A 24,083-nucleotide genomic window follows, 5' to 3' on the forward strand; every position below is an offset into this window, starting at 1 on the left:
ACGATATGCAGACGTGATCTGTACTGTCATGAGAGTAGATCGATTCCTTTCAGTTCACACATATTTTTCTATCTGGCTTCAGCAGGTAGGTCTTTATGCATGCTCTATTTTGCCTCTGCAGACTGAAAGTTTACTTATGATGTCAAATGTTTTCATTTACAAAATATACTTGGCAGTTATATATATACATATATGCCGACTGTATTTCTAACCTTTTACCCAATTTTTGTTAAGGGTAGATAGAAATAATGTGACATAAAAACGCCTTTAAATATTGTAGAGTACCCGGCGGGATGTGGCCAGACCAAGACTCGAACCATGGTCAAGCGATAGTCAAGCCAATACTTCAACCGTTATGCTAAGAGGTCCAAACCTCTTGCTGAGGTCGCTAGGTGTTGGGTTAATATCGCTACAATATTTAACAATGCAGCAGATTGAACACAATCAGTTTAAAACACATTGTAAATGCAGTAAGTGACCATCTGTCTCTTTGTAGCAATGAGGACCCTGCGGACCAGCAACACCGCAGGAATAGGATCCACTAACCCAGAATCTCCAGTGGAACACAGTGGAAAGGCAACATCAGCTGGAAGAAAGTTTAAACATTTTACACTGCCCCCTATCCTTAGACGGAATTCCAAGAGCAACAGCCACGTCTCCTTTCCAGATGTACCCAACACATCCAGTCTTATAGCTGCCCCCCAGAAGGGTGAGTGAAACCTACAACGAGTTCTCCCCTTCTCTATCTGTAATTCCATGTCTTTTTTATTTTTTTTACATTTTATAATTCCTAGGTTTTCATAAAAATCCCAGATATTAAATGTACATTTTTCTCATGACTGATTTATTTGTTTATACCACATCTGTAGATAGTTCTCACCAAAGATGTAAAAGTACTTTAAAGTACTACTTAAGTAGTTTTTTGGGGTAGCTGTACTTTACTTTACTATTTATATTTTTTGACCATTTTTACTTGTAATTCACTACATTCATAAAGAAAATGTACTTTTTACTCCATACATTTTCCCTGACACCCAAAAGTACTTGTTACATGATTAATGCTTAGCAGGACAGGAAAATTGTCAAATTCACACCCTTATCAAGAATACAGGTGGTCATCCCTACTGCCTCTGGTCTGTCATACCTATTAAATATAAGTGCATTGTTTGTAAATAATGTCTGAGGGTTGAAGTGTACAAGAAAATGGGGCCATCTGCTTTGCTTAATATAAGGACTTTGAAATTATTTATGCTTTAACTTTAACTTCTGATACCTAAGTATATTTTAGCAATTATATTTACTTTTGATACTTAAGTATAATTTAAAACAGATACTTTTAGACTTTTACTCAAGTAGGTAAGTATTTTGCTGGGTGACTTTTACTTGAGTAAACTTGTATTTAGGTATCTATACTTTTACTCAAGTATGACAATTTGGTACTTTTTCCACCGCTGGTTCTAACACGTCATTTGTATGTACATGTTTTATGGCAAATAGTTTAGACACTGTAAACACAACACTGTTTTTGTTGTCTTTTCCCTCAGAGTTGTTGACTTTTGAGCAGAACCTTGAGAGAAATTGCCTCTCTGCTGCTGGCCAACAGCTGATAGACAGAGAGGAGCATCTATATGGACGGATCTCAGAAGTAGTTCAGCCGACCACAGAGAGGGAGAAGGAGAAAGAGCAGCTCGCCAGAGATCGCAAAGTCCTCCTCAGCCACATAGACCTGGCTGTGAAGAGTTCTCTCAGTCCAGACAAAGACAGTCTGGAAGCTCTGAAGTCTGCAGTGAAAGCTATCCTACAGGAGGAGGAGCAGGATAGGCGATGGCTGAAGCAGGAGAGTAAACAGCCTTTCTGGAGGCCCAGTGAGTGTAGACGTCACCACGACACTGTCATCCAGAGCCTGGTGGAGGAGTGTATGGTCAATGCCGAATTGCCCCCCGAAGAGAGCAACAAGCTACGCTCCTCCCTGCAGAGGGACATCTGTGGGAAGGGCAGACGCCTGCAGGAGGACCTGCTGAGGGTGGTGAAGGATGTGAAGGGCTGTTATCCAGAGGACATGGATATCTGCAACCTGTATGGAAAAATTTACCACCAAGCCTTCAGTGCAGGGATGAGAAAGATTGCAGATTATGGACTGGGCATGATTGACTGTTCTTACCTCCTGCATTGGGTGAATGTTGCCTACCCAGAGTGAGTGGTATCTTATTTTTGTTTGCTTATTCAAATACTATATAAGGAGGTTAGGAGATATGACTGACTAACATAGTAACTCCTGGTTTTTGTCTTAGGATTCTACAAAATCTGGAAGTGACCAAGGCGATAAACCCTGAAGCGCTGGGAAAACTGTTGACTGAAGAGTTAACAACACACCTGGAGAATCAATATCTTACTCACCAAGAGGTAAATATTATTTAATATAAATGTGTCCTGCAAATTGGAGCACAGCTTTCTGACCCATGTGTTTATGTTTTCGAACAGAAAAATATTAGCTTTACCCACCTAGATGTGAATAATTGATTGTAGATCATTTAAAAAAGTTACGTTTACAGTAATTATCCCAGAGATAAATATATCCCTTGTTAGATAATGCATGGTTTTGTTTATGCTCTATTTTCAGACAGAGGTGCAGACATTGATCAACAAAGTGCTGAATGTAGAGGAGCAAGGCTGGAGGGAGGGATCTGTGCCAGAGCTCAGAGACAACTGTTACTTTAGCCCCTTGGCCATCGATGTCATTCAGGTAGACATCATATAGGAAATATTTGGCATCTAAATGCCTATATTGCTCTTACTATTCAGTTAGTCACAAATAACGTTGTTTATTTCAACAGAGATTAATTTCAAATGCAAAGGTCACTTATTCTCCATCTTTAATTAACCAGCTCACTTTCTATTTCTCTGTCCCTTGTCGTGGTAATTTCCTGTATTAAAAAGTGATTGGAGAGTTTACAAACCACACACAAGTCAGAGTTATACTTTAAACTTCATCTTTTAATAATATGAGCTTCACCATGGCCCTTTTACTCTCAGATCAATTCAGTGTCTATAAATGAATTCTGAGAGTGTCAACATAATGGCAACTGAAATCTTTTATAGCAAAGATCCACCCCCTAGTCGACATGACAAACCACAGGTCTTAGGAAAACTGCACAAAGAAAGACTTTTACTTGAGAGAGGAGTATCCCATAGCCAGACAACATTATCTATACATTATCGTTCAGTTTGCTCTCTAAGATAAGGTTTTAATCTCGTTCTTGGTACTTCATATTACCAAAACATTACCTCATCCAATGGCATATTAATTGTCAATTCTAGATACACCCATCTCAAATACACCCTCTCCTGGACAAGCTCACAGATGAGTGAGCCTCTAGGTCTTATACTAGGTCAAGAGAAGGGCAACATCAGAGGGGACATACAATGGTTCCAGACACTGCCATACTCTTCCCCCAAATGGGAAAATTAGGGAGTGACTGGTGTACAGACATTGTGGAGCCAATTAACTGGTTCCCCATTAATCACGCCATCCCTTCACATGGTTTAGGAATAGTTAGACAAATTCACAGATAAGACAAGCGTGACCTCCCCTCTTTGGGCCCCAAGTAACTGAGCCCTAGCTGGGAAGGGATAACTGGAAACTGCCAACCCTATAGTCCAAAGAGATACATTCTAATAACAAGTATCTCACAAGCATATTGTGAAAATAAAACATCTTATCTATGTTACCCAACTAATTCTGATTCATCCCCAACACCCTTTAGTTTGTTCATGCTGCATTCGAATCAGTAGAGACAGTTTTGGGAGACACGTCCAAAGTCCAGATGATTGCGTGCCTGTTGAAGGACTTCTTAAATAGGTAATATAAGCTATTTGCAGGACAGAATTGCATGTTATGAATCATGAAGTAACAATGCATTGTGTTGTATTCAACTCCAAATACTATCAAATCAAGATGATCTATTACTAATGTACCAAATTACACACTTCCAGCTACAAGAAATTCCAGGAGAAAGTTCTCAAGGGAAGCAACAATAGAAACAGCGGAACTGTGATAATGGCCAATCTTTCCTGTGTTGAACAATTTAGGTACGTTTTATTTTCTCTTTATGTGATGTGATGTCCAAATTGATAGGACCACCATGACATAATCTAGTCATCTAATTTGATCAAAATCAAACTTTATTTGTCACATGCGCCAAATACAACAAGTGTAGACATTATCGGGAAATGCTTATTTACAAGCCCTTAACCAGCAGTACAGCTCAAGAAGAGTTATGAAAATATTTGCCAAAATAAATGGGGGTAGGGGGGTCAATGTAATAGCCTGGTGGCAATTTTATTAATTGTCCAGCAGTCTTATGGCTTGGGGGTAGAAGCTGTTAAGCAATCTTTTGGTCCTAGACTTGGCATTCCGGTGCTGCTTGCCATGCAGTAGCAGAGAAAAAAGTATATGACTTGGGTGACTGGAGTCCCTGACAATTTTATGGGCTTTCCTCTGACACTGCCTATTATATATGTCCTAGATAGCAGGAAGCTTGGCCCAGTGATGTACTGGGCCTTACACACGACCCTCTGTAGCGCTTTACAGTCAAATGCCGAGTAGTTGCCATACCAGGCGGTTACGCAACCGGTCATGATGCTCTCGATAGTGCAGCTGTAGAACATTTTGAGGATCTGGGGACCCATGCCAAATCTTTTCAGTCTCCTGAGGGGGGAAATGTTTTGTTGTGCCCTCTTCACGACTGTCTTGGTGTGTTTGGACCATGAAAGTTCATTGGTGATGTGGACACCAAGGAACTTGAAACTCTCAACCCGTTCCACTACAGCCCTGTTGATGTTAATGGGTGCCTGTTCAGTCCGCCTTTTCCTGTAGTCTCCGATCAGCTCCTTTGTCTTGCTCACATTGAGGGAGAGGTTGTTGTCCTGGCACCACACTGCCAGTTCTCTGACCTCCTCCCTATAGGCTCTCATCATTGTTGATCAGGCCTACCACTATTGTATAGTCACCAAACTTAATGATGGTGTTGGAGTCGTGTTTGGCCACGTTGTCGTGGGTGAACAGGGAGTACAGGAGGGGACTAAGTACACACCCCTGAGGGGCCCCAGTGTTGAGGATCACCGTGGAAGATGTGTTGTTGCCTACCCTTACCACCTGGGGGCGGCCCATCAAGAAGTCCAGGATCCAGTTGCAGAAGGTTTTTAGTCCCAGGGTCCTTAGGTTAGTGATGAGCTTTGTGGGCACTATGGTGTTGAACGCTGAGCTGTAGACAATGAACAGCATTCTCACATAGATATTCCTTTTGTCCAGGTGTTAAAGGGCAGTGTGGAGTGCAATTGAGATTGTGGGAGCGATATGTGAATTGGAGTGGGTCTAGTGTATCCGGGAAGATGCTGTTGACGTGAGCCATGACCAGCCTTTCAAAGCACGTCGTGGCTACGGACGTGAGTACTACGTGGTGGTAATCATTTAGGCAGGTTACCTTCGCTTCTTTCTCCGTGTCTTCGTTCAACCACAACTCAGTGAAACACAAGATATTACAGTTCCTAGTGTCCCGTTGGTAGGATAATCGTAATCGTAGGTCATCAATTAAATTTTCCAATGATTGCATGTTAGCAAGTAGAACGGAAGGCAGTAGAAGTTTACTCGCTCGCCTACGGAATCTCAGAAGGCAGCCCGATCTGCGTCCTCTTTTCCTCTGTGTTTTCTTCACGTAAATGACAGGGATTTGGGCCTGTTCACAGGAGAGCAGTATATCCTTCTCGTCGGTCTTGTTGAAGGAAAAAGCTTCTTCCAGTTCGTGTTGAGTAATCGCTGTTCTGAAGTCCAGAAGATATTTTCGGTCCTAAGAGACGGTAGCAGCAACATTATGTACAAAATAAATTTAAAAAATAAGTTCCAAGCAACGCAAAAAAGCTAACAAAATAGCACAATTGGTCAGGAGTAAAATGTCGGCCATTCTCTTCAGAGCCGTCTTATTAACTCATTCTACCTGTATGATTCCACACAGGGACTATATTGTGAAGAAAGCAGATCTCTTCCCAGTGGATATAAAGGAATGCTGTTTGTCCATAGTAGCTGATATGAAAAATTGTGGCTACAGATATTTAACAAGCCCCATACACAAGGACCTCAAGGTATTGCTGACTTACACATCTAAAATCCAGGCTTTGTGAAAAGTTTGACTTTGCATCTGAGAAAGGGAAGTAATATAAAGTGGAATGTACCTACTAGCCTGTCATTGGTCTTGATATTGATCTGTTGTCTATCTGCCTCTTCCTCTCCACACACACACACACACACACACACACACACACACACACACACACACACACACAGTCTCAGTACAGAAGTCTGGGAACGCCCATATGGTTGGAAAATAAACATGTGTTTGAGAAGCTGTTGGAAGGAATTAACAAACACACCCAGGATGTTACGGGCTTGACTGACTCCTGCCATCAGGTAAATTGATTGACAGAACGATTGAAAGAAGTAATGGCTGATTTATTGATAGATTGAGAAGTTGATTGATTGAATGGCTGGTTATGCAGGAGCTGCTGAGCCAGCTGCACTTGGAGGTGACAGTGGAGTACGTGAGGAGGCTACTGAAGAGGAAGATCAAGCTGAGAGACAAAGAGATGCAGGAGCAGGCTGCCAGGTCGGTGTGGGAGGATGGCCAGAGACTAAACCAACTTTTCACTGAAGCGGTGAGAATACACACACGCGCACATACACACACACGCACACGCACACTGGAAATAACATTGTGACTGTTTTCACAGGGTTCCAGGGAGGAGTGGCTCAGTGACATTCTGGCCAGGATTGCTGAAGTGCTGAAACTCCAAGACATTTCCTCCATACAGCTGGAAATAGTAACTCTGGGGCAAGCTTACCCTGATCTCAGGTTGAACTGTCATACTTCTTACTCACATAACTGTTATTACACAACACTGTAGCTATGTGATTTTGTATCTCCTTTGCATACTATGTAGTGATGGCTGATATTGATACAGAAATAATTCAGGTCATAATGCTAAATTCATTGCACAAGGCCAATAACACACTGCAGATGATTCTGTGTTTGAATTGAACAACAGATGAGCTCACTCTTTCCCCTTTGACCCACAGTGACGTCCAGGTGACCTCCCTGCTTAGCCTCAAGTCCAACCTTTCTGCCTCAGCTGTGAAGAGGATAAAGAAGACCCTCCTGGACATCCACGACACCACCAGCTCCCAGGATGGCCCATCCTTTTTCTCCAAGGTATTGGGTTTCCACTAGTCACCACTAGCGTTTTGGTCTTAATTTAATGTTAGGGTTAGTCATGAGGTTAGCAGTGTGGTTAAGGTTAAGGCTAGAGTTTTAAAATCATATTTTGACACGAGAAATTGTAAAAATGGTTATGGTTTATGATTTTGTGGCTGTGGCTGTGGGAACTAGTGACAACAGGTCAAATGATTGTTGAACATTCTTGAGTCAAGTCTGTAGTGTATTAGATTGTTGCAAAATAGCTTGCCTTTTGTATATGGGCATTCTTAAAGGGACTTATTTCACATTGCTGTGTCTTATGAGCTTTTGAGAGTGCTGTGAAAAGTAGACATTTGTTATATTGTACAATACGGTTATTTTAGGTTACTGCAGTTTTTTCCTCCATGAGAATACTGTGTTCTTATTGCTTCTTATAGATTTGTATGTTGTATTTTGCATGTTTAATTATTTCTGTAATAAAAAGGACTACACATTACATCTGTAAGGCACCTCTGTATAGTTCCCTGTCTTTTCTTCTTCATGGATTCAAGAAGTACGAGTTTCCTTCCTTACTCAAGGATTTCCCTCAAATTGGCTAGTCAACCATTCTAAGTCATTGTTACTATTTTGTCAACGACAAAGGGAAGTATACACCACTAAGTACTTGTCTAGCCGACGGTGATTTGTTTTGTGTATCAGTTCCAAGGTAAATGCTCACATTACCAGTAAGCTGCCTATTACTTTGGAAAGAGGAAGGAAACAACGTTAACAGGATAGGCTGCCAATACTTCCAGGTTAATGTCTCTCGCTCCCCTGGAAGACTGTCAGTGTTTTGATAATATGTTGTGATAAGAATTTAAGAGGAAACACCAGACCTTGATGATAATATCCCCTGGGATTCAATTGAGGAAGCATGCAGTTGGTGGCTTTTCAATTTAAAAATATAAGCTAAATTCCATCCTGTCTCTAATGGGGCCATCCAAAACGCATTCAAATTGAGTTACTGATTAATGTATGTGTTGTGAATTACTATACGTTTTGGAATTGACAATATTAGATAACTACTCCCACAAGCCAAACAGACTGTTCGGGGCTTCTCCTTCTCAGGAGAAGAGCAATGACCAATAGCCTTACTGCCTATCTCCATCTACAGGGCACTATTGGTTAGACACTCATTGCACATGAACAAGTCATTCCACAAGGCATGTTTTAGGATTAAAACACTTGACCCTCAATGAAAAACTTAATTTTATCCAATTTCAGATATCTTATTATTTATCTTTGATACATTAAAAATAATAAGTACCTTTACATATTTTGCCAACTTTTTAAACAGAGCTCCAAATATTGTGCGGTCAGTTGCGAACTTGAAGGTCATGTTTGGTGCGGTCATCCACCTGAGGCGTCCCACCCTCAGCAACAGAGAAGGCAGCCGTACCAGGTTCCAGACCTGGTTTGGGACAGGTAAATCAGGTACACCTCCTGGCTTGCCTCCAGCACCTCCCGGGTCTGTGTCCGTGACAGGCCTCCCTTCCAACGCAGCAGGGCTGGCAGGTGCTCCATACTTCAACGAGATAAACATTGATCAATACATAATACTGTATATATCAAGCATGTACTCAAGCTAATCTCTATGTAATAAATCATGCAGACTTTGGAAACCCTGTGGTATACTCAGTGTTAGGAGGGGCTGTTTTACATTGTCCTAGAGCAGTCCCTCAGTATCTCACTGACTGTTATCTTGAGACTTTCAACATCGCGGCTCTCCAGCACTCTCACTTTCAGCTGTATGAGGTTCCACTGTTCAACATCAAATTCTGATTTAAAAAACGAATGTCAGAAGAATTTTGGCCCTTTTCTGTCATTACACATTCTGAGATGAACCAGCTGTATCTGATCAGGTAGAGAGAATAAATGTATAGTAACTGGTGTACAAGTCTAGCTCACCAGGCCTGAGAATATGGAGTAAAAGAGCTCGGCATCATGCGTCCTTTTGCCCACGTTAATCCCATCTCTTCACCGGCTTCCAATGGTTGCTCTGCACCAGATGTTGAAGGTACAGAAGTGCGGAGGTACAGAAAGGCTTTGTTAATCACAATCTGCAGAGAGAAGGGAAAAAATATGTATAATACAATATTCCCAACAGAACAAGAGACAAGTGTTGAGTACCTCACTACAGTTTTGTTATAAGTGCAATAGTAATGCTCTCACACCAGATGTGAACAGTAAACACACCTTATGCATGTCCTGGTCTTTGGGAAAGTTCTGGAACATTTCTTCAATCTCTTTCATTTGATTTTCCATTTGTTCATCCTCTCTTTTGAAATACTTCTTCAGGAAAATCTGGGGATCATAAAACATTGTAACATTGTCCAATTTCTCTTCATGTTTTCAATATCATTAAATAAGAAATTACAATGACAATATTAATGTGTTTCTAGGATGGTCAAGAGTGCACATTGAAAGTGGGGATTTCGTTGATTTTTAACAGAGGCTAACTGCTAATTGCTATATAATTTATTTGCAGCTGGGGGGGGGAATGCACCTGTGCGCATTTAATTGGTCTTTCCAGGAGAAACTTCAAAGCAAGAGCTTCCATCCCCTCAAGTGTTGAAATGGTTTTAACACAGTCAAAACGTGTGTCATCTCTGGAAATCGTTGGAACATACTGCCTGCAAAAGAAACATGATAATTTATAATCCTAATGATTTAATTGTATGTCATGCTCATTGTAATGAAAAAAATAATATCACTACTGATTGCAAACAGCGTAAGAAGAATAGAGAAACTCACTTGAGTTCATTGCAGATGTTGAACATCTTGAAGGAGTGCATTGTACCTGACAAGCCCATTCTTGCTTGTTTCTGAAGGTGTTTCTTTTCAACATTGACATACCTGCAAAGTTTAGCACATTAATTCAACATTGTGCCTAGTCAAACAGTTATAGACCATGAAACAGTTGTGGTACTAAGAAAAAGCGAGACCTACCTTTTTATGAAGTCCTGTAGCTCTTGCCAACAGACTATATGTGCCATGAGCATCAGAGTTTGGCTCATCATCTTTGCTCTTTGGAGCACAGAATTGATGCACTACGCAGAGGAAGAAAAGAGACATGGAGAGAAATGTCTTAGTATAGACTTATAGTGATACACGGTACATTCTCTGTGCACATCCAAGCTGGTTGAAGTACCGGAATGACATCCTGATGCAGGTGGATGAAGGCATCTTTCCCAGACACATACACCTCTCTACCTGACTATTCATTATGAAGGATCCTCCTCAGTGTTGTAGAGCTGTCTTCCTACAGTGGGTCAGAAAGAAAGAGAGAGAGACTCAGGAGGTGTACTGATAGACCGAAATGAGTTAAATATTATATTCACAGGAACTGCTTGGATTATTATCACAAATATATGTTTAAAACTCGATACATGTTAGAAATCTAACCCTCAAGAAGTAGGACACCTGTACTGATTTGTTAGTTTTGAGATGACATTAACGATCCTATACGTGATTCACCTGCACAGTGGCCAGTAGTTGCCTCTCAGCCTGTGGGAACCAGTCTGTCAGAAGGAGAAGGTCAACTGCTTGGAGAGCCTCATTCCAGAGGTCAGGGTATCCTAGCAGCTCCTGACTGGAAAAATAACCCAAAACATGTAATTGTTAGACTGAGTACCTGTGTAGAACACAGTAAAGACCTCCTTTATTCTACTAGGTAAGACAGTTAAGAACAAATTCTTATTTCCAATGACAGCCAACCGGTGAACTGCCTTGTTCAGGGGCAGAACAACAGATGCTTACCTTGTCAGCTCAGGGATTTGATCCAGCAACATTTTGGTTACTGGCCCAACACTCTAACCACTAGGCACAAGGCTACCTGCTGCCCCATTGTGTCAACAAGCTGGAAGATCCGGTGTAGACAGTCAAACGTACACAGATGATAGCAAGCAATCAAATGCCTCAGCATAGTTGAGCTCCCCCAGCATAGTTATCTGCACCTCCTTTAGGTAGCACTCCAGTTGATTCATTGTGTCCTCTGCTGGCAGTTTAGTGAAGTGTTTGTCCACAGACGCCTCCATGTGGTGAAAGTACCTTTATTATACCGTACGTGTACTCTAAGTCGATTCAATGTAAATTGAATACTGATTGTTTTGGTCATAATACATTACATTACAATAATGAATTGATCCCAAGCAATGTAGACATATCTTCTTACTTTTGGAACAAACATGATGAATGACAAACAATAGGTAGACCATAGTAAGAATCTGGATCTCACCATCTGCAGGTAGTGTACTGTTCCTCATCAGAGGACTCTCATCCTTCCTCCTTACTTTTTTCTGTTCATCAAGATTCCTCTCTTCATGGTTCTCTTTTGGGTTGATTGTCTGACACACCGATTGCCACAAAAAGTACCAATGTTGAACTCAACTGGTCCTCAGTCAGAATCCAAGTAGGTAGATATTAGGATGTAATATCTTGAGGGGATGGAGCAGGTGCATGTACAGTAGTACAGATGAGGAATACTGGAAGTCACAGTTTGTCAACCAACCACCAATGTCCATACAAGAGGCTGTCTGCCGAACTATGTACAGTAGACTGGAGCAGGGAATTCCCCCCTTTTCCCATTAGTGACACTCCACAGTCATGGTGTTGCTATCAGTTTCTGTGGCTGCATTGTATTGGATGCCTGCCTATATAACATTTAATTTTGTAACAATATACTCATTGTGAGGACTGTTTTTTTAACGATAATCCTGTTAATAGTTAATAGGACTAACTGATGAAAGGACACAATACATTTAAAATGTGTTTGAAAGATAAACATGCTGGAGGTTATTTAACTAGGCAAATCAGTTAAGAACAAACACTTATTTACAACAACGGCCTACCCTGGCAACACTGGGCCAATTGTACACCACCCTATTGTACTCCCAATCACAGTCAGATGTGATACAGCTTGGATTCAAACCAGATACTTTAGTGACAACTCTTGCACTGAGATACAGTGCCTTAGACCACTGCGCCACACAGGAGCCTATTACAGTGTAGAACTTTCCTATATGGGTGAACACGGTCTACCCTTTTGAATTTTCCCAAACTTTCCTAGGTCTGGAAAATATTCAAGGAGTGGGGGAATAGTTACAACTGCTCTACCTGGTTGTTTCAGTCCACATTCATACAACTAAATTCCCCAAACATTCCTCCTGGGATTATTGCTATCCACTCATAACTGGCCCTGACATGCTGGTGGCCTGGTTTCATAGAGAGAAAAAAAGAAGAGGAAAAGTTAATATATTTGTCTCTGCCACAGTAGAAATATATTGATTGACTGTGAAATATAGTACCAAACCAAAGGCTGTTTGTTTTACAACAGCTAACCAGAGATGGTGTTGGCAGTGGGTGTGGTAGTGGTTGTGTATCAGGATAAAGGTAATTTTCCCAAGTGAGCTCAAAACTTTTCCTTTTTGTTAGCATGACAATCATGATTATTCAAAGCTGAACTAATGATGATGCAATACTTTTATCAGTACCAGAGAGGAAGAGTGAAGCCATATGGCTATCTTTGTCCAGCCTGGTCTCATAGACTAGACGTAACATAGTAAATGTAAATCGGAAGATCTTAAATTAGTATAATATGTTATGTTTGGTATGGTTACATAAGACATAAGGTTACTTATGGCAAAAACTAAAGTAGGGTGATTGGTCGGGGGGATGGGTAGACGTTTAGCAATTTTGCAACCACTTACTGCTTTTTAGCTACTTTGCAATTACTTAGCATGTTAGCTAACCCTTCCCCTAACCTTAACCTTGATCCTTTAACCTAACTCCTAACCCTAACTTTAACTCATAGCCTAGCTAAATTGGAATTCGTAACATATCATACATTTAGCAAATGCGTAATATATTGTACGAATTGCAATTTGTACACAAATTGCAATTCGCAACATATCTTACAAATTGGAATTTGTAACATATCATACTAATTGTATTGTCCATGTTTACTATGTTACATCTATCCGTCAGTACTAATCAGAAGGGAACATGCTTTTGAGGGCACTGAGCAATACATATTTGGGTTGGAGGACTGCAGGGAGTGATATGAGTGAGGGCCTTTCATCTGTGTGTAAATATAGAGAAATCTGGTGAAATCAACAGTTTTGTCATCATTATGACTGCCAGTGGCACCATAATGTACAAATACATGTAGAACAATTAATCAGAGAAGGTGAATTTGTCCAATGGGTGATAGGGGAGGACAGGGGTAACCAAAAAATCGTGCAGACAGTTCACGCAAAAACTGGTTTAGAAACTGGTTCACGTTTTGGAAGCGCATGAAGCGAGAGGGTGGATGGTGGTTGGAAGAGCGTGCTTGTTTGAAATGGAAAAGCGTTGCGGTAGCTTTTGATAAAGAAGAACATCAAGATGAAGTAGCTGCATTATAAGTGGGATACACTGTTGAGTGCTACATTCCGAGGGGTTCGTGCTGATTGTACGAAGATTGTGACAGCCAATTAAATGGCGTCCTTTGAGAAGGCAAGAACACGATGTATGTCAGGAGAAGTGCAGTATCATCATAAGGAGACGTATAATTGGAATACGGAGGAATGGATGGAAAAAGAGAGGCAGAGGAGGTCTAAGAGAGAGAGGGAGGAGGAGGGTGAGCTTGAGTCGGTTAAAAATGGCAGAAAAAAGGGAGATGGTTTGTCATCGGGATGGGGCCACAGTGTCTCCCGACCCCTCCTGTCTCAGCCTCCAGTATTTATACTGCAGTAGTTTATGTGTCGGGGGGCTAGGGTCAGTCTGTTATATCTGGAGTCTTTCTCCTGTGTTATCCGGTGTCCTGTGTGAATTTAAGTATGCTCTCTCTAATTCTCTCTCCTTTCTTTCTTTCTTTCTTTCTCTCTTTCTCGGAGGACCTAGAGCCCTAGGACCATGCCTCAGGACTACCTGACCTGATGACTCCTTGCTGTCCCCAGTCCACCTGGCCGTGCTGCTGCTCCAGTTTCAACTGTTCTGCCTGCGGCTATGGAATCCTGACCTGTTCACCGGACGTGCTACCTGTCCCAGAACTGCTGTTTTCAACTCTCTTGAGACAGCAGGAGCGGTCGAGATACTCTGAATGTGATCGACTACGAAAAGCCAACTGACATTTACTCCTGAGGTGCTGATCTGTTGCACCCTCTACAACCAATGTGATGATTATTATTTGACCCTGTTCGTCATCTATGAATATTTGAACATCTTGACCATGTTCTGTTATAATCTCCACCCGGCACAGCCAGAAGAGGACTGGCCACCCCTCATAGCCTGGTTTCTCTCTAGGTTTCTACACCTGCATTGCACCTGCATTGCTTGCTGTTTGGGGTTTTAGGCTGGGTTTCTGTACAGCACTTTGAGATATCAGCTGATGTAAGAAGGGCTTTATAAATAAATAAATAGATTTGATTAAAGAAGAATGGTAGAAAAATGTAAGCAGATTGAGCTGAAGACTGGAGAATAAATTAAAGTGAATGAGGACGAAGTATCGGAGGTGGTAGGTGTGGTGAAGTTCCTGGAGCCTGAGGCTTGCACCGAGGGTCAGTATAAAGATGAGTCTGTGAAAGTAAAACTAAAGGTTTGGGAAAAAGTGGACCATTGCCTTTTGGCTGATCCATTTGTGATTTCAGGGTGGGTGAAAACAGAGTTGGGTGCTGTGGAATCGGTGAGGGTAACCAGAAGTGGTCTTGTGATAAGTGTTTGTGTTTCTGCTGGTCAGAGGGAGAAGGCGCTCCGTGTTAAACAAATGGGGGGCAAGAAATGTGATTTGTTTTGCTCACAAGAAAAGGGCACTATTGAAAGGAGTGATTACTGGCGTAGCTGTAAATGTTGACCAACTGAACGGGAAGATTCCCAGCGTTTGTGATGCTCATCATTTAGTGCGACACAGACAGGGTGGGGTGAGTGGTGAAACAGAAGAGTCATTGTCTGTTCTTTTGAGTTTTGATGTTGATTCTTTGCCTGACAAAGGGATGTTAGGATATATAAGTTATCCTGTACAAGCTTTTGTGCCGAATACATTACGTTGTTACAGGTGTCAAACTTATGGGCATGTGACAGCAGTGTGTAGGTGGGAGATTCCTAGGTGTGAGAAGTGTGCATAAGGGCATGAGACAAAGGAATGTGTAGCATTGGGAAAGTAGTGGTATGTGTTAATTGTAGGGGTGTCCATGGGGCTGGAGATCAGACATTTCCCGTGCGAGAGGCAGGTTGAGGTTTCCAGGGTTAGTATAGTGCAGAAGTTTTCATATGTGGAGGAAGTGAAGAAAGTAGAGGAAGATGGGTCAAGGGGGAGGGATCCTAAGAAGAGTGGTGTGAGTAGTAGATTTGTACCAGTACAGAAGGATAGGCCAACAAGTAATATATGTTTCAGTAAGATTGGATTTTTAGCATTTATAGCAATGGTTATCAACTGTACTGCAAGGTTGGAACGTAAGTTGCAGAAAATTGAGGTTGTAGTGTCAGCTGCAGAGAGGTATTTGGGTGTTCGAGACTTGACATCATACGAGTTCCTGGGTGTGTTAAGTGGTGCTGTCCCATCCTTTCAGCTTGTTGACCTGAGGTAGGACTAAATAGATTTAAATAGTGGATTAGGGGGGTGTCCTTTTTTGTGCGTACATTGTTAACTTAGATGTTAGGGTTATTTGTTTATTTATTTCTTCAAGCAAAGTATAAGGGAGTTGTACTACAGTCTAGTAGTAGGTGGCGGTAATGCAACATTTATTGAGTGCCAACCGCTGTTAAACTTAATCGAAGAAGAAGTTCACGTTTTGGCTACAGAATAATCATCCTGTCTGAGAGAACGTTCGAGAGGTACCGAATCAATTTTACTATCGTCCATCTGATAGTTAGGTGTCTAGCTAGCTAACTAATAATTGTTGTATGATATGTCTGGGTTGAGTCCATGTTGTATTTAGCCAAAGCTAGTTAGCTAACGGCAACATACAAAAAGCTAGCTATCTAACGTTAGCGCGAGTGTATTAAAACGTGTTTAGCTAGCTAACGTTAGTCGCTGTATCGAACTAGTTTCTGCTGACTAACTAATTTTTGTTTTTTCTTAGACACCCCAACTCTGACGGCGTCACGAATATTAACACAACAGGGGAAAGAATCTGCTAGATCGTTTATCACCTCCGAAATTCTGCCACCTTGCACCATTGAATTACAATCCCAGCAACACACACCAGCTATTGGCAGCAGCAGTACTAGGCAACACTTCACTGTGCCTCTTGGACGACCATCGTTGTTTATGTCTTTGTTTTACGAAAACGGTGAGTGCATAACGACCAGCTATAGAAATATGCAGCTGTCGTAAATATATACGCTTTGTTTTTGTTGTATGTATATTTCGATGTAGCTACTTTTTTCTAGTGAAATTCGTGGCGTAGTTATGTCTCGGCTAAATAAGAATATCAAAATGGCGTCTCCCATCACTCGTGCCATCTGATACATCATGACGCACTCTGCAGCGCAAACTTCCCTTGATTCATCAGTCTGGCTTCCCGGTTGCTAATCAACCCGATCTTTGTATTTCGAAGTGAAAGATATGCATACATGTGTTAACGTTAGACACGTTTGCTCACGGCAAAGCGAGATCAGTTGGCTATCTGTTAGCTAGTGCATACGTTTTCGTACTGGTCCCCTGTGGGAATCGAACTCAACACAGGCGTTGCAAGCGCCACCAACTGAGCCACACGGGGTCTCGTCTCGTAATTGAGTTTAACAATGTCCGTGGCGACATTTCACAAGAGCCACAATAACTTTTGACACATTGGGTAGCTAGCTACATACCCAACAACTATACGTACAGGTTGTAACTAAAATGTCAAGTCAGATAATTATTAGGCTACTTAGGTATACAATAAAAGCCATTGCCATCAAGGAAGTTATCAGTCTGTGGAACTAGAGTTGATGTCCATGCCTTTCTCCCCTCTTTTCAGAGCTGTTGCGCAGCTGTTGGAACCTGTGTGGAGGAAACCTAGTCTACGATCAAGGCGCTTGCGGCCACAGTGGCAAACTATTTTTCATGTCAGAGACTGAGCACGCTTGCAGTCGTTTATGTCATCCCCTCTTTTCCAGACAGAAGATCCCAAAAAATCCCCATTCAAGATCTTTTTATCTTACTGATAGTGCTAGTAGCCAGTCAAAATGTCAGTCAACGTCAACCGCAGCGTGGCAGACCAGTTCTATCGCTACAAGATGCCCCGTCTGATTGCTAAGGTGATTATCTGGTATAATCTTGTCATGATCCTGCCAGGAAAATAGCATTGTCATTCAACATTCTTGATATTTGCATGCTTGGTCAGTTGTATGTTTTCCAATGAAATGTGCATGACTCAATGGTGGTCCATTTGCAAAAGGATTCTGTCAAGTTATTTATGGTTTTTGTGGTTTGATTTGTGTCCAGGTTGAGGGCAAGGGAAATGGAATCAAGACGGTCATTGTCAACATGACTGATGTTGCAAAGGCACTGAGTCGGCCTCCAACATGTAAGTTGACTTCCCCACCACCATAGTGTTGATTCTAGAATTATTATGTTGACTCGCACAATACGTTACCTTCACTAAATGTTAGGTATCTGTTGTGTGCATAACCATCCATTAGCTGAATGTTGATTGCAACTCATATCCTCTTTGCAGATCCGACCAAGTTTTTTGGTTGTGAGCTTGGTGCGCAGACCCAGTTTGATGCAAAGAATGACCGCTTCATCGTCAATGGATCCCATGAGGCGAACAAGTTGCAGGACATGCTTGACATATTTATCCGTAAATTTGTGCTGTGTCCTGAGTGTGATAATCCTGAAACCGATTTGGTAAATATTTGATGAACATATTTGTCCTCTGTGGTGGGTGTTTGAGTAGTGTTGTCAAGAGTGGGACAGGAATTAAATGTGTTGAGTGCATTTATATGTGGGACTTTGCAAAAGAATGTGACTTTTTTTATATATCAAAGCCACAGATGTTGGTCAGTTATTTTCCTGTTAGTGTTTCTTCCTTTTTTTAAATCATGTCTTTTAATTCACTCCCGGTGTAGTGCGTTATGACCTTCCTGAGGCGTGTAGATATAATAAAGACTTGGTTTTATGTAGATTTATTTGACATCCTGCCAACCTTGACTTGTGCTACATCTGCCTTTGTGGGTCCTGCTTGTGCTACATCTGCCTTTGTGGGATCGAGTGGCTTTTTCTCCTGCAATGCAGTTATGGTCTGTTTTGGGTATGTGATTGCTTGTCTATTATGGGTGGTATAAAGAGTGATTATGTTAATAGGTTGGTTGACCTTTCATTGCAGCATATCAATCCTAAGAAACAAACCATTGGTAACTCCTGTAAGGCCTGTGGGTACCGTGGCATGTTAGACACTCGACACAAGCTCTGCACGTTTATCCTCAAAAACCCACCAGGTAAGTACACAATAAGAATTTGCCCATGACTGGTTTGTTTTTCTTATCTTAAAGTCAAGTCTGATATGTGGCCTGTTGAGTGACAAAGCGCCAATGGCTTTTCTCAACAGAAAATGAACCTGGATCTGTGAAGGAGAAAAAAGAGAAGAAGAACCGTAAGAAGGACAAGGAAAATGGCTCTGGCAGCGGAGAGGCTGGGAACCATAATGACATAGATGCCCCTGTTGTCGTGGTGAGTATTCTCATTAATGTATGCAAGCCATGTCAGTTTAAGTTCTTAATGCTAGTGGTTGAATAGGGGGAACCAACCTCCATCACCCCCCTCCAAGCTATTATTGTTCTGAAGGACTAGTCTGTCAGTAACCCAAGCCTGTCTGTCTAGCAGCTATTGATCCCTTGAGAACGTGTTTTGTGTATCAGGACGGTGATGATGATGACGAGGATTGGGCAGAGGAGACCACGGAGGAGGCACAGAGAAGAAGAATGGAGGAGATCAGTGCCCATGCCAAAAACCTGACCCTCAGTGAGGACCTGGAGAAGACCCTGGAGGAGAGGGTCAACATATTCTATAACTTTGTCAAAGTAAGTTGTGCCTGAAATCAATTATGAAAGACAATTAAAGTCAGTGATCCATTGTGAAAATTTCTCATTGATATAGGGGTACAATGAGTGAATGTTTTATGATGGTGACCTAGAAGTTTTGACTGGCCATAAATATTTTTTTTCCTATTCAACACAGCAATCTTTGCTTCTTAGGGGCTATTTTGAAAATCATGTTAAAAGCTTTCTCTGGTTATTTTTTCCAGCAAAAAAGGGAGGATGGCGCTATTGATGCAGCAGATAAGGAGATCTTGGCAGAGGCAGAGCGTCTGGATGTGACGGCCATGGGACCGCTGATCCTGAGCGAACTACTGTTCGACGAAAACATCCGTGACCAGATAAAGAAATACAAGCGCCATTTCCTTCGCGTGAGTCTTCAAACCCCCATTGTTACAGTTGACCTCAGTCATAACCTCTTACCACTGTGGTAATGTGTTCAAGAGGGGACAAAGTTGACCAAAACCTTGCCAAATTGATTGTGGTTTTGTTACTTTTTGTCTTTAGTTCTGTGTAAATAATAAGAAGGCCCAGAAATACCTCCTGGGAGGATTTGAGTGCCTGGTAAAGCTGCACCAAGCCCAGCTGCTGTCCCGTGTGCCTGTCATACTCAAAGACCTGTATGATGCTGATCTAGTGGAGGAGGATGTAATACTGTCCTGGGCAGAGAAGGTGTGTGTGGTTAAACCTGTACATGCTCTAACACACGGTTCAATACAGCTGCATGTCAGACTGATCACCCTAATACCTAGTTTCTTGTAAAATATAACTTTTTGTCATTAAAATTTGTCATTGCTAATTACTTTATATATTTCAGGTGTCTAAGAAATATGTCTCTAAGGAACTTGCCAAAGAGATCCATGTGAAGGCAGCTCCTTTCATCAAGTGGCTGAAGGAGGCGGAGGAAGAGAGCGAGGGCAGTGAGGAAGAAGAGGCAGAGGATGAAAATGTGGAGGTACTGGTCAGACTGTCCACTGATATATTTTCATAGCTTGCACAGTTTATACTTTGTGGTTTGAGTTGGGCTACTAGGATATGCTTAGTGTACACCGGCCATACCCTGATGACGCTGGGCCAATTGTGCGCCGCCCTATGGGACTCCCAATCACGGCCGGTTGTGATACAGTCTGGATTCAAACCAGGGTGTCTGTAGTGATGCCTCTAGCACTGTAATGCAGTGCCTTAGACCGCTGCGCCACTCGACTGACGAGTGGCTGAGAGAGATTTCTGATTGTTAGACTTCAGTGTGGCTTTTGACATTAACGATCGTAGTCTGCTGATGGGGGAAAAACACAAGTTTTGGCTTTACAACCCCTGCTATATTGTGGATAGATATTTTCTTGTAACAGAACAGAGGGTGTTCTTTAATGGAAGCCTCCAACATAATCCAGGTAGAATCAGGAATTCCCCTGGGTAGCTGTCCAGAACTCTTACTTTTTAATATCTTTACTAACGACATGCCACGGGCCTTGAGTAAAGCCGGTGTGTATATGTGTGCGGATGACTCAACACTTTACACGTCAGCTACTACAGTGACTGAAATGACTGCAACACTCAACAAAGAGCTACAGTTAGTTTCAGAGTGGGTGGCAAGGAATAAGTTAGCCCTAAATATTTCCAAAACTAAAAGCATTGTATTTGGGACAAAACATTCACAACTCTAAACCGCAACTATTTCTTGCAATAAATGTAGAAATTGAGCAAGTTGACTGTCATGGTCAAAACATGTTGATACAACAGTAGGTAAAATAGGGAGAAGTCTGTCCATAATAAAGTGCTACTATGCCTTTCTAACAACTATCAACAAGGCAGGGCCTACAGGCTCTAGTTTCGTCACACCTGGACTACTGTTCAGTCGTGTGGTCAGGTGCCACAGAGGGACCTCGTAAAATTACAATTGGTTCAGAACAAGGCACCATGGCTGGCCCTTAAATGTACACTGAGCGTTAACATTAATATGCATGTAAAGCTCAGTGGTGGTGAGATTGACTTCATCACTACTTGTTTTTGTAAGAAGTGTTGACATGTTGAATGCACCGAGCTGTCTGTCTAAACTACTAGCACACAGCTCGGACATCCATGCATACCCAACAAGATATGCCACCAAAGGTCTCTTCACAATCCCCAAGTCAAGAACAGACTATGGAAGGCGCACAGTCCTACATAAGCCATGGCTACATGGAACTCTATTCCACATCAGATAAAATTAAATTATAATTACCGAGTGGCGCAGCGGTCTAAGGCGTCGCTACAGACCCGGGTTCAATCCCAGGCTGTGCCACTACTGACCGTGACCGGGAGACCTGTGAGGCGGTGCACAAGTGGCCTAGCGTCGACAAGTTTAGGAAGGGTTTGGCTGGCCGGGATTTCATTTTCCCATTGTGCTCTAGTGACTTCTTGTGGCGGGCCGGGCACCTGCAAGCTGACTTTGATCGCCAGCTGGACGGTGTTTCATCAGACACATTGGTGCGGCTGGCTTCCGGGTTAAGCAAGCAGTGTGTCAAGAAGCAGTGCGGCTTGGCAGGGTCGTGTTTCGGAGGACACATGGCTCTCGACCTTTGCCTGTCCTGAGTCTGTACGGGAGTTGCAGCGATGGGACACGACTAACTACCATTTTGGATATCACAAAATTGTGGAGATAAAGGTTTGTTTTGACGCTTGTATAATGCACAAATAAACGCTCTTATTTTCCATCCTGCTCTCTCAGGTTGTATATGATTCTTCTGCTCGGGAACTGAAAGTGGAGACCGTAAAACCGGACAAGCCTGACGAGGAAGAGGACTACTTTGATATTGATGCAATTTAAACAAGGAGGCCATTTTGAGAAGTTGTAGTTTTGAATCACATTTTCTCATCCTGCCAAATTGCCAGCCCTACTCTCCTTTTCCCATAACCTCACTGCTTTTGTTAACATAGCGCTATTAGTCACTGCACATTAACTCTGTAATTTTGAGACATTTGATTTATGCGATATTGGTGTATTTGGGGGATTTACTTGACTGCACATTAATTTTTGTAGTTTTTCTGTTGTATTTTTTTCCAGTCATTAAATAATGTTTTGTTTATCCACAACTGTTACATTTTTTTTTTCAATTTAGTCACAGATAAACAACCTTCGGTTAATTGTTAATGGGATTCTTGAACTTGTCTGAGATAAGTGGTGTATGTGTAAACTACATGCCAACTAGGGATGTCACTAAACACTGCATTGGTATTCCCTCCTTGACAAGTCAGCATTGCCATCTCGGCAGATATTGAATACAAAACTGTTTTGAGAAAGGAGAGCACAGAAAACACTGGACTCCTTATCCCAGTTGTTTTCAGTATATTGTATATTGCAACAGCCCATCCAGTCTTAACAAAGCTAATTTTGGAAGCATGAGCCCTGACTCATGGTTTCTGTAGGTAAGGCATAAACTTTAATTTCAATCTGTCATTGTGAATCACTGAGCAGTGATAGTGCTACCATCACTGTCTACTGAGCGCCAAGGGGTCGCTTGTTTCCTCACATCTGTCATTAGACAGTAGTGATCTGAGGCAGTGATGGCATTCCGGACCAAGTATTTTCGGTGAGCTGCATCCTTTGGCTCCCAAACTGCTCTTCGATTAATTGCTTGAAAATAGCCTAAGAACCAGGGGGAAATGTGCACATAAAACCAAAAAATGCGTCTACCATTGTCAGGTCGTGATATGCACGTTGAAATAAATTTTTACCTGGACAATTTTTGATCGCCTTCATTTGTTTGCCAAATGAACTAGATTGACGTGCTCACTTTGTTTCTGCAATGAATCCTCTTCAGAGAATGATTTTGTAATTTATTTGCAGATTATCGTTTTGACGCTTAAAAAAGCAGTAGCAGTACGCAAATCGGGGAGCCAAATAAAATGCCCTTTAGCCGATGCGATTCGGTTCCTAACGTTCGCCAAAAAGAGCCGTTCGCGAACGACCCATCACTATCAGACAGGATTTGGGCCGATCCAACAGAGCCCGTGAGTGGTAGCCATTTTGCTCCCACCTAAAACACTAGTTTCATTCGGAATCGAAGATGGAAGAAATAGAACCGACAGCAAGAACAAAATCTCAACAATTCTGAAACCCAGGAATACAGACTGATATCAAGGCACACACGGATATCACAACAAAATTGCGATTTTGGGAGCGGTGACATCTGAACCATCCGCAGTCCACTGAGTAGCCTAGATTGGAGTCGATCAGCCTCAGTTTAGTTCAATTTAACAGCTAATGTACTGTATTTTTTGCAATGAAAAATAGTTAACATACTTAATTCTGAACAAAAAGAACGATAGGGCGAATGCCCTGCTGCCGAAGAGCATTATAGGGAAATACATGTCATTCAATTGTCTGAGTCTTCGGGACATCTTGAGACACATTTGGATTGGGATGGACCGATGTTGAGACAGTTGCCGAATTCATGGTATGTGTCCAAATGCAAGAATACAATCGCCTCCCCTCGTATTGCCAAAGGAGGTGCAGAATATAGGGAAATAGACAACATTTCAACGAGAAAATGTCAACAAAAACTCCTCTACCTACAGTCAATGAGAAAGAGACGGAGAGCGTAAGTAAACTGTTATTATTAGCCAGTTAGAGGTGTGTTGTCTCTGACAATAGAAAGTAGGCCTAACCACGAAACTATTTCTCTTACATTGTATCATATGGTTTTACATACTGGTTACATTGTATCTGAGTGTTCGATACATTGTGTCACGCGGGAGACAGGCATATGTTCGGAACAAACAAAATCCTCTACCGTGCACGCCCTGGCTGTAATCTTATGT

At 41.9% G+C, this 24,083-nt stretch overlaps 3 protein-coding genes across 17 annotated transcripts in view; all 3 read left to right on the forward strand.

Moving 5' to 3' along the window:
- Window positions 1-7,756, forward strand: LOC135525777 (tumor necrosis factor alpha-induced protein 2-like). The gene is made up of 12 exons (XM_064953611.1): window positions 1-85; window positions 497-709; window positions 1,545-2,193; window positions 2,292-2,403; window positions 2,621-2,743; window positions 3,765-3,859; window positions 3,994-4,089; window positions 6,012-6,138; window positions 6,341-6,463; window positions 6,553-6,708; window positions 6,784-6,905; window positions 7,130-7,756. Exons 2-12 carry the CDS (start codon window positions 499-501, stop codon window positions 7,278-7,280), a joined length of 1,965 nt encoding a protein of 654 aa, XP_064809683.1. The 5' UTR covers window positions 1-85; window positions 497-498; the 3' UTR covers window positions 7,281-7,756.
- Window positions 7,757-15,751: 7,995 nt separating this feature from the next.
- On the forward strand, window positions 15,752-22,355 carry LOC135525780 (eukaryotic translation initiation factor 5-like). Of its 3 annotated transcripts, none has more exons than XM_064953627.1 (12): window positions 15,752-16,097; window positions 16,346-16,555; window positions 17,364-17,504; window positions 17,692-17,773; window positions 17,924-18,096; window positions 18,575-18,686; window positions 18,797-18,918; window positions 19,107-19,268; window positions 19,493-19,654; window positions 19,791-19,955; window positions 20,101-20,238; window positions 21,991-22,355. In XM_064953627.1, the coding sequence occupies exons 3-12, from the start codon at window positions 17,433-17,435 to the stop codon at window positions 22,087-22,089; spliced, it is 1,287 nt and encodes a 428-aa protein (XP_064809699.1). In that variant the 5' UTR covers window positions 15,752-16,097; window positions 16,346-16,555; window positions 17,364-17,432; the 3' UTR covers window positions 22,090-22,355. The 3 variants fall into 3 exon arrangements, with proteins under 3 accessions (XP_064809699.1, XP_064809698.1, XP_064809700.1); XM_064953626.1 differs by having other exon boundaries at window positions 15,753-16,097; window positions 17,225-17,504; XM_064953628.1 differs by lacking the exon at window positions 17,364-17,504 and having other exon boundaries at window positions 15,760-16,097.
- A 94-nt stretch (window positions 22,356-22,449) lies between these two features.
- LOC135525778 (MAP/microtubule affinity-regulating kinase 3-like) overlaps window positions 22,450-24,083 on the forward strand; it is a 36,605-nt gene continuing 34,971 nt past the window's right edge. For all 13 annotated transcript variants that reach the window (XM_064953612.1, XM_064953616.1, XM_064953613.1 and 10 more), the window contains exon 1: window positions 22,450-23,863. In XM_064953612.1, the coding sequence (XP_064809684.1) occupies window positions 23,813-23,863 (51 nt within the window). In that variant the 5' untranslated portion in view covers window positions 22,450-23,812. The remainder of the gene's footprint in view (window positions 23,864-24,083) is intronic.

The sequence above is a fragment of the Oncorhynchus masou genome, chromosome 32, assembly GCF_036934945.1.
Source record: "Oncorhynchus masou masou isolate Uvic2021 chromosome 32, UVic_Omas_1.1, whole genome shotgun sequence".
NCBI classification, from domain to species: domain Eukaryota; kingdom Metazoa; phylum Chordata; class Actinopteri; order Salmoniformes; family Salmonidae; genus Oncorhynchus; species Oncorhynchus masou.